The sequence below is a fragment of the Mustela lutreola genome, chromosome 2 (assembly GCF_030435805.1).
Source record: "Mustela lutreola isolate mMusLut2 chromosome 2, mMusLut2.pri, whole genome shotgun sequence".
Taxonomy (NCBI): Eukaryota; Metazoa; Chordata; class Mammalia; order Carnivora; family Mustelidae; genus Mustela; species Mustela lutreola.
The window spans coordinates 4104921-4117442 of NC_081291.1; the positions used below are offsets into that span (position 1 = coordinate 4104921).

General features: G+C 59.4%; 2 protein-coding genes across 10 annotated transcripts in view; one reads left to right on the forward strand and one right to left on the reverse strand.

Moving 5' to 3' along the window:
• The first annotated feature begins 333 nt into the window (after positions 1–333).
• Positions 334–1862, forward strand: CAPS (calcyphosine). The gene is made up of 4 exons (XM_059159638.1): positions 334–611; positions 686–863; positions 1001–1207; positions 1280–1862. The coding sequence occupies exons 1-4, from the start codon at positions 529–531 to the stop codon at positions 1379–1381; spliced, it is 570 nt and encodes a 189-aa protein (XP_059015621.1). The 5' UTR covers positions 334–528; the 3' UTR covers positions 1382–1862.
• The window catches only part of RANBP3 (RAN binding protein 3), a 52725-nt gene continuing 41991 nt past the window's right edge, over positions 1789–12522 (reverse strand). For 5 of the 9 annotated variants that reach the window (XM_059159635.1, XM_059159630.1, XM_059159628.1 and 2 more), the window contains 9 exons: positions 12296–12415; positions 10239–10342; positions 8959–9037; positions 7711–7813; positions 7045–7169; positions 5439–5559; positions 3845–3987; positions 3238–3418; positions 1789–3131 (listed from right to left, as the gene is read on the reverse strand). In XM_059159635.1, the coding sequence (XP_059015618.1) occupies positions 3088–3131; positions 3238–3418; positions 3845–3987; positions 5439–5559; positions 7045–7169; positions 7711–7813; positions 8959–9037; positions 10239–10342; positions 12296–12415 (1020 nt within the window). In that variant the 3' untranslated portion in view covers positions 1789–3087. The remainder of the gene's footprint in view (positions 3132–3237; positions 3419–3844; positions 3988–5438; positions 5560–7044; positions 7170–7710; positions 7814–8958; positions 9038–10238; positions 10343–12295; positions 12416–12522) is intronic. The other 4 variants (XM_059159636.1, XM_059159631.1, XM_059159629.1 and 1 more) reach the window with 2 other exon arrangements.

Sequence of the window (12522 nt, forward strand, 5' to 3'; positions counted from 1 at the left end):
ATGGCCTTGCCTCTGTCTGGGACACTGTGGTCACTGGAGGGCTGTGGCCCATCCCTCCTTCTTGTGGCCAGGAAGGGGGACGACCCCCACTGCCTCTCTGGGTCTGGCTCTGTCCCAGACCTGGGCACTGCAAGGCTGGAAGTGACCAGGGCAGAGTGTGGGTGGTGGTGCCAAAAAGAGCACTGTCCTGTCCCTCTTGGCCCTGACACTCTGCGCCCCCCTGCCCCGCCCCGGGCTGTGTCTGGAGCGGTGAGGCACTGGCACAGTGAGGGTTACAGCTGGGGCCCCTCCCAGTCTCCTGAGCCACCATCCCTTAGCAACAGGCCTGCCAGGCAGGACGCGCTGCCAACGCTGGATAGAACAGGCAGGAGCCAGAGGAGTGGCTGTCTGGACTGCAGGACAGTTGCCGGCCAGGTGAGCAGGCAGGTGGACAAGGCAGGCTCGTGGCACCGGACCAGAGCCCGGTCAGCCGAGTGGGAGTCCTTCCTCGAACTCTCCCCCGGCCAATTGCCCAGCGCCCGACCCTCCATGGATGCTGTGGACACCACCGTGGAGAAGCTCCGGGCACAGTGCCTGTCCCGAGGGGCCTTGGGCATCCAGGGCCTGGCCAGGTGAGCTGTCCCCTTAAACCTTCTTAACCCCTAGCCCCAGGGACCACTTTTTAACTGCGCCCCATACCCCTCAGGTTTTTCCGCCGCCTGGACCGGGACAGGAGCCGGACCCTGGACTCGGGGGAACTCCAGCGGGGCCTGGCTGAGCTGGGGCTGGTGCTGGACGCGGCTGAAGCAGAGGGCGTGTGCAGGCGCTGGGACCGTGATGGCAGCGGGACGCTCGACCTGGAGGAGTTCCTGAGGGCACTGCGGGTGAGGCCCTTCGCCCTGCTGCCGGAGGGGCGGGGGGTGCTTCGGCGGGCTCGCAGATGTCTGTGCTGACCTTGGGTGCCCGGGAGCCCCAGACTGGGGTGCACCAGACCCCCCCATCACTCCCTGCTCCTTTCCAGCCCCCCATGTCCCCAGCTCGGGAGGCGGTCATTGCAGCTGCCTTTGCCAAGCTGGACCGCAGCGGGGATGGTGTGGTGACCGTGGACGACCTCCGGGGAGTGTACAGTGGCCGCGCCCACCCCAAAGTGCGAAGTGGGGAGTGGACCGAGGAGGAGGCGCTCCACCGCTTCCTGGACAACTTCGACTCCTCCGAGAAGGACGGGCAGGTGGGTGCCCACATACAGCCCCCACCCTCCGCCCAGGTCTCCGGTCTCTGCTTACAGCCTATCTGTCCCCAGGTCACGCTGGCTGAATTCCAGGACTACTACAGCGGCATAAGCACCTCCATGGACACAGATGAGGAGTTTGTGGCCATGATGACCAGTGCCTGGCAGCTGTGAGCCGGGTACACTTGCTCAGCAACCCCCCCTCAGCAACCCCAGAGCATAGGCCCCCACCCTGGCCCCCTGGGGTCTTAGGACCCCAGGGAGCAAGGCCGTCTCCGTCCAGGCTATGCAGACCTTGGGCCTCACAGAGCAAGCTGCAGCTGCCTGCCCCCCCCCCCCACCCTGAGCCAGCCCACCCCTGGGCAGGGAAGCAAACAGCCTTTCTGTGAAGCAAAGCTCAGCGTGGAGCCGGCCAGTCTTGGAAAGCAGCCAAGTTTAGTCACCTGCCCAGAGTTGGGGTGTGGGGTGTGGGGCAGGGGCTCGGGGCCTGCAGACAGGCCAGGCGGCTCGGAGAGGTGGACGCTGTTCCTGGCCGGGCTGTCCGGCTTCCTGAGGCCCCTGGGGCATGCAGGAGGCCAGGGTTTTAGTTAAAAGTTTTAATGTAGTTCCCAAATACATTTCATATGACAATCTTACATAAATGTTCCAAAACACATGGGCATTATCTGGTTTTACTTGTCACTAGTTGGCTAAGGCTTAAAGCAGAGAAGTGTGACTGGGTCTGTTGGGAGGGCCTTTGGTGTCTTCCCGGGGCCCAGGCTGCACACAACCAAGCCGAGGTGTGGGTGGCGCAGCTGTGGAGACAAAGCCTTCCGCTCCCCCCGACGGTGGGGCTGGGCACTGTCCTCAGAACATCCTCGGAGCCCTGTGCACGGGGCCCTTCTTCACAGGCCGCCCCAGGTGGGTGAGGGCCGGCTTGCTCTTGGCCACGCTCCTGTGTGTGCCGCGAGTATGGGAGATGGCCGGTCGCCTGGAACCAGCCCCCTGCCCCCGCCAAAGGCCCTGCTAAGTTCCTTCCTCTGCCCCTGGTCCTGGATGGTTTCAGGGGCAGTGACGTCGTCCAGGGCTGGGCAAGGAATAGCCAGCAGCAAGAAGGTCTGTGCCTGGGCGCCAGATGGTGGGTGACCGACATGACAGGGAAAGGCAGGGGGGTGGGTACGGACCCTCCCAGGTCCAGTGACCCTGTTTTTAGATAAGCTCTCTGAAGTCTGAGGCCCAACCCCTCAATACCCCATGACCAGCCCTGGAGCAAGCCTGGGTGGGGAACAAGTCGGGGCCTGACCCCACCTCAGCACAGAGGCCAGGAGCCTAGGCGGGAGGAGGTTGCGGCCCAGGATGGAGCTGCGCCCGCTCAATGCACAGGAGAGTCTTAACCTCAGAAACCAAACACAAAGCCTTGGGGGAAAAAGATCTAAAAATACAAGCCCCGGATCAGAGTGTGGGAAACTGGATACGGTAGTTAACAGAGCGTCCAGCAGGCCCAGTGTTTATACTCTTGTGGACAGACCCGGTGGCCTGGGCGGGCGACGGCGGCAGAGAGGCCGGGGACACGAGGAGGGAGGCGGGAAGAAACAAGGCGTCCCAGTCCCAGTGAGAAGCCGTGACAAGTCTTAATGTGCCATTTCAATTCAAAGGAGGGGGAGGGAAGAAATGTTCTTTTTCGTTTTGCTCATCAATATGATGAGGTCTCGTGTCCCAAACCACATTCAGGCAGTTCCCGAGTCTGCTTCTGAACGGGACATGCGGATCCGAACTGTGGCCAACCCAGCGGGGAGTGTGGTTCCCGAGCCCCGCGCCTCCACACTGCCGGCGGGGTGGGGCAGGCGGGTGGGCAGACAGACGGACAAAGCAGCAGGCTCGCGGGCAGCCGGCTCCCGGCGCTATGTGCTTCCGGCCGTCTGCCCCTCCCCTTCCTCGCCGGCACCTGTTGGGAAGCAGCGGCCTCAACGTCAGGTCCCTGCCCTGGCTGGAGCCCCATCCCCTGGGGTCAGGCTCCCCAATCCCCGCCAGGGCTGGGACCGCTGGCTCACCGCCTCCAGTGGCCCCCGATGGAGCCAGGACGTCCTCGTCACTGTCGTCCTCGTTGGACGGGGCTGCCCCGGGTTCGGGGGCAGGCATCTTGGCTTCCTGCTCTTGCTCCACGCGGCTGCGCAGGGCCAGGATGCGGTGGTGCAGGGCTGCATACAGCTGGCCCGTGTCCTTGGAACTGGCCTGGGACAGGCGGAGGGAAGTGGCGGGCTTATAAGATTTCTTGGTCAGGGTGGCTGCTGCCCCCCAGTGATGGGATCCCATAGTCCCCGGCTGAGTCTGGGGAGGAGTCTAACCCTCTCTCCTCAACAAGCTCAGGGACAGTGGACCGAACGAAGCCCCAGGTGCCCCGGGGCCAGTCCTTCCCAGGGACACAGAGCTTGCAGCTGGGTCGGCTCGTGTGATGCAGGCCCACTCCTGTCTCTCCTCCACGGACCCCTCTGGAAACTGGCCGGCCTAGAGGCCTTCCCCTTCACAAGCTGGCCCACACCACCGGTGCAGAGCACCCCCCGAGGGGCAGTGCTTACTGCAGTCCTGCGGGGGCCAGGCCGGGTACTTCCTCTCCCCAGGAGGTCGGTAGTATCCTGTCCTGTCCCCAGGGCTACTCACGGAGATCAGGAAAACCTTCACGCCCTGGTCCTCAGTGTCCATGGCTGTGATGCGAATGCTCTTTTCACTGGCCTTGTCGATCTGCATCTGGGCCCAGAGCTTGGTGTTGAGGATCAGCCGCAAGCTGCCCTGGGTCCGCATCACTGCAACGGACAAGGCCGCTCAGCCCTGGGCCCCGACCACCACCCCACAGCCAGCTAGGAGAACGAACACATTCCGGAAAGGAAAACACCACGAGGGCGAAACCCTGCAGTTGTCTCAAGGTCCACATAAGCTGCCCACCAGTCTGCTGAGCCCCACACGCTGGGGGCCAGCCCTGTACTAGCCAGCTCCCTCACGGCCACGTCCGCCACGGGGAAGGTTCTGCTGGTCTACCCAGGAGGTGCCAAGATGGCAGCTTCCTTGGGGAAGGGGATGATTAGGTGGGAGGCAGGGCCAGAGAGGGACATCTGGGGGCTGTGACACTGTCATGTGACACGCTGCCTAGAAGGCAGATGCCCCCTGACTGCCCCACTCACAAGCTGAGCCCCAGCCCCTACTCAATTTTTAAAGTTTTTAAATTTTTAAATTAAATTAAAAATTTAATTTAATTTAATTAATTAAATTTAATTAAATTAATTTTTTTATTTTTAAACTTTTTAATTTTTACGCAATTTTTAAAGAAAAAATGTTGAGGCCAATGGCTGCTTAGAGCTTCCAACAAGAGCGAGATAGAGACGGACTGAGAGTGGAGAAAAAGAGGGTACAGACCTTCTTGAGACCTTCCTCCTCTGGAAGTACGTGTCACATCTACCCAAGGCTGCCGTCAGCCTGCCTGGTTTATCAGAGCCCATCCTCCCCACAAGTGCCCTGACCCCGTGGACATGGCGGCGACACCTTGGCTTCCTGCCAGCCAACTTCTCTCCACCCCAACCCGGGGCCCCAGATGCAGTGGCGTGGGCCAGCTCAGGGAGGCTGTGGGTGGGGTCCTGGGCTCCCACTGACCACCCTGTGTCCACTACCTGAGGCTCCTGCGCCCCGTGGGCCCACCGCTGAGGCACCCGTGGAGCCCCTGGGACGGGCTGGGGGAAGGTGTGTGGCAAGGAGCGCAGGCTGTATGGGGCTGTTTGATTCCTTATATTTCCCTTTCCATCATAAAACCGCTAGCACTTTAATTATTAGAAAACATGTTCAAGAGTGCTAAGTAGGGGGGGCGCCTGGGTGGCTCAGTGGGTTAAGCCTCTGTCTTCGGCTCAGGTCATGATCCCAGGGTCCTGGGATTGAGCCCCGCATCGGGCTCTCTGCTCAGCAGGGAGCCTGCTTCCCTCTCTCTCTCTGCCTGCCTCTCCACCTACTTGTGATCTCTATCAAATAAATAAATAAAAATCTTTAAAAAAAAGAGTGCTAAGTAGGTAGTTTCATTTACCGTCACACTCATAAAGAGGATAGTCATGGAAGAGCTGGCAGCGAGGGCCTCAGGATGGGGCCCGGGCCAGCAGGCCGCGGGTTCTGGGGCTCTCTGGTGGGGACCCACGTGGGGATCCTGCCCTCCTGGGCCTTGGGAAGAGGTCTGTGCCATCCCAGGCCTCTGCACAGACACCGCGCTGCAGCTCACCTAGTCGGGACTGGAGGGTCCCGTCGTCGGCCGATGCCATGTCATTGAGCCTGAGCAGACCCCGGCCTCTCTCCACCCATGACTGCGAGGTCTTGTCAAAGACGAACAGCTTACACTGGATCTGGAACACAAGGCAGCCCTCCAGGTGAGTGGGGCCCTGGCTGGGGGGACACCAGCGTGGACCCACTCCGGGGAGCCTCCGACCCGGCCTGCGTGAACTGCTGGGCAGGGGCCAGCCAACCCTGGCCCGGGAGGCACGTTGGCCCTTGGCCAGTTTTGCATCCTCTCCTCTAGCCAAGATGAATTTTACATTGTCCGAGGAGCACGAAAGCATCACTAAGGAACCGAAGATAAAAAGCAGATACCAACGAGATAGCAGTTCGCACTCACTAGGACGGCATCGAGAGCCGGCACCGGGGACGGGGTGGAGCACCAAGCAGCTCACACGCCACTGGCGGGAATGACACATGGGGTGGCTGCTGCGGAAACATGTCCCTCACCATGATTCGTGTGGAGTCACCGTGCTGCCCAGAAACCCCCCTCCTAGAGCTCTACCAAGGGAAGTGACGCGTGTCTGCGCACACGAGCCTGTACAGTGTCCAGGGCAGCACGGTTCATACCCGCTAAAAAGCCGGAAACGTCAATGTCCCTCTATGCAAGTCCCTCGGTGATGCCCTGGGGACAGTCCCCGAGCCCACGACGCTCAGGGAGGGGACCAGACACAGAAGCCCACGTGGGGCGTGAGTCCACAGGGTGACATTTCCAGAACAGGCTTCTCCACGGATGGGGAGGGGGCTTGTGGGGGCTGGGGAGGGCATTTGAGAGGTGACTGCTGATGGGGGGTTTCTTTTGGGGGATGAAAATGTTCTACTGTGATGGTGGTGGCAGCTCCCTAACTGCGTGAACACACTAACCACCACTGGACGGTGCACCGCAAAGTCAATTCCACAGCACGCATCTTCCGGCTCAGTGAACGGTTCGGCAGCCAAAGAACACACGACGTGGACCCTGAAGTGTGCGGGTCTTCACCGAGCCGCGTCTGCTCGCGGAGATTGCCCAACAGCGCTGAGTGGGCAGGAGCAGTACTTCCTGAAATGCTGCATCAGAAACTCTCCGATGCTCTACACACGCAGCTCACGGATACACACGCACGCGCACAACCGCACGAAGGAGATAAACGAGGCGCACTGAACCGGGAGGCAGAGGAAAGGCGGGACGAGTCTGGGGTGCGGCCGGGATCCCAGTTCCCTCATAAAATAACATGGGGTGCCAGCGTGACCAAACCACCACAGCTGTTCATTCTGGGGGCCCGATACAAGTTTCTCCCTGAACTACTGAGAATGCCTCAAAACAGATCCTTCTGCTCCACACCAAAGTGAGACCAGAAGTCCCTTAGGGCTACGCTCTCAGAAGCCCCGCCACAAGGCCCCGGAGCACGGGGCACCGGCCCTTCCGTCGCTGCCCAGGGAGGCCCACATGCCTGGAGGACAGGGGTCTAACCCTCAGGTGCACAGAGAGCCTGGGGGCTACGGCTGGCCTTTCACAGCACCACCTAAGGGCCAGGAGGCCCACCGCAACCAGATGCCCCCGACCAGACCTGCCTCACCTGTAACACGTTGCTCTCCGCCTCCTCCCCAGTGATGACTTCCACTTTTTCCAGCAAACACTTCCGTGCTGTTGCCTTGGTGTACGCGGCTGCAGACTCGGCCAGGGACTCTGAAATGTTATTAGCTAAACGACATTGACTATTTATTTGCTGAGGGTGTGTGTGCGTGTGTTCCTCCTCGCAGGCAGAACAAAAGGGCTGCCTCTGTCTCAAGGGTGCCAGCTCCTGAGACGTGGAACGGACCCCAAACACACAGCGCTCTGGCCCCAGATGCTGCGGGGGACCACCTGGGAGCCAGCTGCCAGCGTGGCTCCAGATCGCCCACTGCCACTCACTCGGTAGAGGACGCGGGACAGGAGTCTTCCCACAGAGCCCTGAAGAGAACTTCCCCTCCCCACCTCAGGGCAAGAAGGGAGGGGGACAGCCACCTCCACAACCCTATCCCCAGAGCCATCCCGAATGTTTTGTTTTAGGAGGAGCAAGGGCCCTCTCTGTGCGCTCAAAGCCAGCGCCACGGCTTTCCAATTCCGCCCCGGCGCGAGATCCCCGCGTGGCTACCAACCCGGCCGCGAGCTGGGGCCCGTGTCCCTCCTGAGCAGGGATGGGGATGGGCAGTGCCCCTGTGACTCGGTACCCTTCCCAAAAGGTGGTGGCACTGCGACCTACCTTTCTCGGGGGTGGCCTCCTGCGATGAGGACTCAGACCCGGACTCAGCAGCTGCGTTTTCCCTGGTGGCATCGGAACTGACTTCATTTAGTTTGGGCGGGCTCTGCGGGGGACGGAAGCACACGGGGAGGAGAGCGTGTCCGGGCGCTCCTGGCGGGCCGCCGCGGCACGACGGGAAGCCGGTCTGCCGGCTCGTGCACTGCTCCCAGGCAGAGGGCTTTTTCCCGCAGTTGCCCTTTCCTTCCGGCGCTGGGGCCCCACCCAGACCCGGCAGAGGAGATCAGACAACCCTTCCCCAGGCGGTGGGTTCCAGCCTGCGGCTGTGTCTCCACACAGCGATCCTCGAGCACCATTTGGTGGTAAAACCTAGCAGAACAGTGCCCTCACGAAACAGGCAGCGCCGGTCCTCCCCAATCTGCCCTTCTCTGCTCTAGGCGAACTGCCGTCCAAGTCCGCACGTGGGGCCTCCCCTGACATCTCGGGGAGGTGCGTGCCACCAGCTGTTTATCTCTGGACCGTCTCGTTTTAAACAGGGAAAGGACCGTACTGACACTCGAGAAAAGCAGCAGGAGGCCCCTCCAAGTGACACGGACTGAGACAAAGATGGAAATAACAAAGCGGACAAAATGGCCCCTTAACCACACTCAAAATGGACATAGTGGGATTCTACGCATTCGACAAGAAAAGAAAAAGAACAAAGATAAGGAAGCAGGCGAACAATTCTAGAACCCTATCCCAAGCTGGCCAGGCTTTCTGGGAGGGGAGACAGCCTGGCCACAGTGCATGTAAGAGACACCCGAGGAACTGCAGGGGCCCCTCAAGGCCATGTCCCCAGAGCCCTCTCTGTGCTGCAGCCTCATGGTCAGGGACGGGGCTGCTGAAGGAGCCGCCAAGGGATTGGTTCCAGAGGTGTCTCAGGGTGGTCTCAGAGGCATGTGGTTAAGGACTCTGGTCTGATGATTATCACTGCGGCTGGCCTCGGCCAGGAGGAAGCACAGCTCCTGACTTAAGGGGAAGCTGGTCCTGGGATGAGGCTTAGCTAGCTGGCATAGAAGAAAGGCAGGAAACTCCTACACCAGCTCCTAGAGAGCCTCCTGGTGCAAAACCCCTGCCCCTAAGGTGGAACTGGGTCTTCTTTCTCTTGCACCTGGAAGCATCCCCACTTTATAGAAGGCAAAGTGGCGGCTATATTCACATGTCCCTTGCCCTGGGGCCCCAGGAAAAACAGTGCCCATAGGGGCCACTCACCAGCACGCGCTCGCTCATGTTCTGGCCAAACACGAATTTGTTGCTGGCGGTGTCGGCACTATTGGTCGAGTTGTCTAAACTGAAGAGAAGGCACGCTGTGGGTGTGGGGCTCCCCATGGGAGCAGGGCAGGCCGGTGGCACACTCGCCTGTGCTGCACACGTGTGTGCACGGTCAGAGTGGGTAAAGGCCAACCCCTGGTGCAAAAAGCACGGCTGTAGGCACTGCTCAGCTTCCCCTGTGGGGGACAGGTCAGGCCCTCCAGGGGCAGGTGCTCAAAGCCTCTGAGTTAGGCTGTGCCGACGGGTAATCAGACCTTTGGCTCCTACCTCCAAGGGTCCATGGTGTGTGGGTACTATGTGACATGCCTGACAGCCTCAAGGCTGGGGTCACTTCAGGGTGACTGAGGACATCAGTTTGGAGAGGCTGATCACAGAGGTCAGACCAGGCACCACCTACTTCCCTGAAAGAACCCACCAGTCCCCTGGCCTGCACAAAGGAGGGTACACCTCCCACCCCTGGGACACTGGCAGTGTCACTGGATGACCTCGGAGCAGATGTCACCATCACATTTTGTCCAGTTTAAAGAGTCACAGGTGTAAGCAAATCCCAACTTGGGAAATGCTACAGTGCAAAAAAACATGTCTTTCAAATAATATCCAATGTATCAAATAATATTGAATGCTCATCAAGGTCCGGGCAGCCAAGCATGAGGTCACCACTGTTCATGTCAGGCTTCCCTGAAGTCCAAAGTTCCTATGTTCTATCCGGTCTGGCGGCCTGTCTCCTAGGCAGGGACATACTTTCTGTCTGAAATACCCATGGGGCATCCAGCACCACCACCAGCAGTGTTAGCCATCGGCGAGCCCAAATCCAGGGTAACGGGTCCTCATAGGCTAGAACCTGGCAGGTAACAGAAGGCGGCCAACCAGCCATTGGCCCACTGGCTTCTGCTCTGAGCAGGAGATCCAGGTGACAGAGGTCACTCTGGGGGCCAAGCAGAACTGGAGTCCTGCCTTGCCTGTCTGTCAAATCTAAGCCTACCATCCTGGCCCCTCCACAGCTGTGCCCAGAGTGGGAATAAAGGGAGGAGCTGGGGGGGTGGGGGGTGGGGCGCAGGATTTTGGTGAAATCTGCTTCCTCCCACGCCCCCCCCATCCTGCCCCCCAGAAGGACTGGCTAACTCTTAGTCCAGCTGCTGTCTCTTCCCTGGAACCCAAGCTCAGGGTGATAGACAACTCTGGGCCGCTCTGAAGCTGGGCACCAGGCCCAAGACACGCACCTGGAACTGATATACTGAAGGAAATAGTTGGTCGCAGCTGGCGTTTCTGAACTGGGGTGGCCGGCATTCTCCATGTCAGCTACGTCAGTGTTCTCGTGTGTTAGCTGGGAAACAGAGGCAACACTTACTGCTCAGACCACCGCTGTTCGCGACCTCTCCGACTCTGCCCGTCTGCATACCCCCAGCCCACATGGCACAGCTTGTGTGTGTGTATGCGCGCGCCTGTGCACGCACACATGTGTGTGCACACAAGAAGTTGGGGGGGCTGTAATCAACTTCACCATTTCTGCTTTTAACAGTCGAGATAGAAAAACAGTTTGTAAGGCATCAGGAAACTTTTTCTACCTTGTTGAAACAAAACCAAACCCTCAGGTTGGCATCTTACTACCCTTTTCACTAATGCTCTGTAATGAGAGGTCATAAAACGCTTCCAAATCCAATATTTTAAGGGGTTTATCATGAATATAATAAAAGCACTGTTTCTTAAGGGCTTCTTTAATGTTAACTGCCATGTCGGCTCTGTTAAATGGATCACCGAATGTGATTCTCCCGGGAACCCTGAGAGGTGGGTATCATCAACCTCGTCCTCTGAGTGAGAGCAGAGGCTCGGGGTGCCAGGAAGTCGCCCCCACCCAGAAGGTGGCATGTAACTGTGAGACCACAGATCCTGTGAGTCCTGGGCCTTTGTAAGATGTGGTCCCCCACCCCAATTTCAAGGCAGCCATCCCCCTAACCTCTCGGAACAGAATCGACCTGACAGTGCAGGCCAGGACCCTGCTCCCCAAAACGGGTGGATCTCAAGGCCCTTCCTTCTCCTGTGACCTCCTCCCTGAAGCGAGCAGCCCCCAAGGGGCTCATTACTGTGGCGAAAGCCATGCAGCAGCAATGCCTATTTTTCGCCCCTGGGAACATGTGATTCTGTTGGACAGTGAGCACCGAAGGAGAAGGCAGACGGCACAGCCTGGTGTTTTCCACGTGCCGGAGAGACTTCCATTCCCTTTCCTCAGCATCATGGACATCGGGGCTAGACTGATGTTCGGGGGGGCGCCGCCCTGATGTCACCCTGACACTGCGGGGTGTTGGGCGGCATCCCCAGCCTACACCCACTGGACGGGCAGCAGTGCCTACACCCCAGTTGTGACAACCACAGATATCCCCAGATGCAGCCACTGATGCTGTCTCTCAGGCTTTTCAAGGAGCTCCTGCCAGATAAGCTGCTGGAAATGGCCCAAAGGGACGCTCCATCACGGTGGCTGGGAAGGCAGTGCTGCCCCATTCTAGTCTCCCAGAGCAGCGGTGCACGGGGTCCCTAGCCCAGACCCCTGCCACTGCCAGATGCTCTCCACCCCCGCCTCAAAGTCCCCAGACTGTACCAGTAGCCCTTGGGGGCCGCTAGGGGTGGGGTGGGGGGACAGGTGCCATTGCCTCTGATGGGAGGGGAAAGTTCTTTTTCTACCTGCCCTGCCTTAATAAAATAAGGTAATAATTCTCAAGGGTAACTTTGTCCCAAAGGGAACCCTCAGCACTACGAAGGGACACTTTTGGTTGCCACAACGGTGGGCGGGGGATACTCCTGGCACCTGCAGGATGGGGGGCAGGGACGCTGCCAGTACCCCAGAGCACCCAGGACAGGCCTGCAACAGCTGAGGATGAGCTGGTCTACACGCTGCTTCGTGCCAGGACAGGGAAGACCATGAGTCTGACCACAATCTCTCCGGCCACGCTGAAAGCATAGGGTCATGCTGCCTGTCTCCTTTGCTCTGAAAATGTGGGTTCTCAGGGATAGGCATGCTTGGCTGCCTCTGTCTGCTGCTCCCGGGAGAATGGGGGAGCCTGCCGGGGAGTGTGCCGGGAGCGGAGCAGTGCGGGATGGCGGGCATGCGACACAGGAAGCCACCAGAAGCACCACGAGTCACAGGACGAGCGCACAGGCACGGTCTTTGTCTCCACCTCCCGCCCTTTGTAAGGAAAAGCGGAGTTCCTGTGGTTTAACCCGGAGGCGGCGGAACAGACCGACCCAGGAGTGCAAGTGCTCATCCAGGCCTCTGGTCACACACCTTGACTCTGTCCCTCAGGTTCTGCCCGAACACAAACGCCTGCTGTGCAACTTGCTCTTTTTTCTCACAGTTTTCCTCCTCACAAGTATCGCTAGACTCATTTTTCTGGGGCTCTTTCTCCTAGTTAGAAACACAAACAAGACGACAACTGAAAAGAAGTAACAGGTTAGCCCCGAGAAGCAAGACAGGCCATCTCTCGCAGTTCCATCTGCTGGCTGTCTCCTCTG

Excerpts from the sequence above, each read along its gene's own strand:
- CAPS (XM_059159638.1), top strand. The coding sequence starts at position 529 with ATGGATGCTGTGGACACCACCGTGGAGAAGCTCCGGGCACAGTGCCTG. Across the intron at positions 612-685 it reads GGCATCCAGGGCCTGGCCAG|GTTTTTCCGCCGCCTGGACC; the intron begins GTGAGCTGTCCC and ends CATACCCCTCAG. Across the intron at positions 864-1,000 it reads AGTTCCTGAGGGCACTGCGG|CCCCCCATGTCCCCAGCTCG; the intron begins GTGAGGCCCTTC and ends GCTCCTTTCCAG.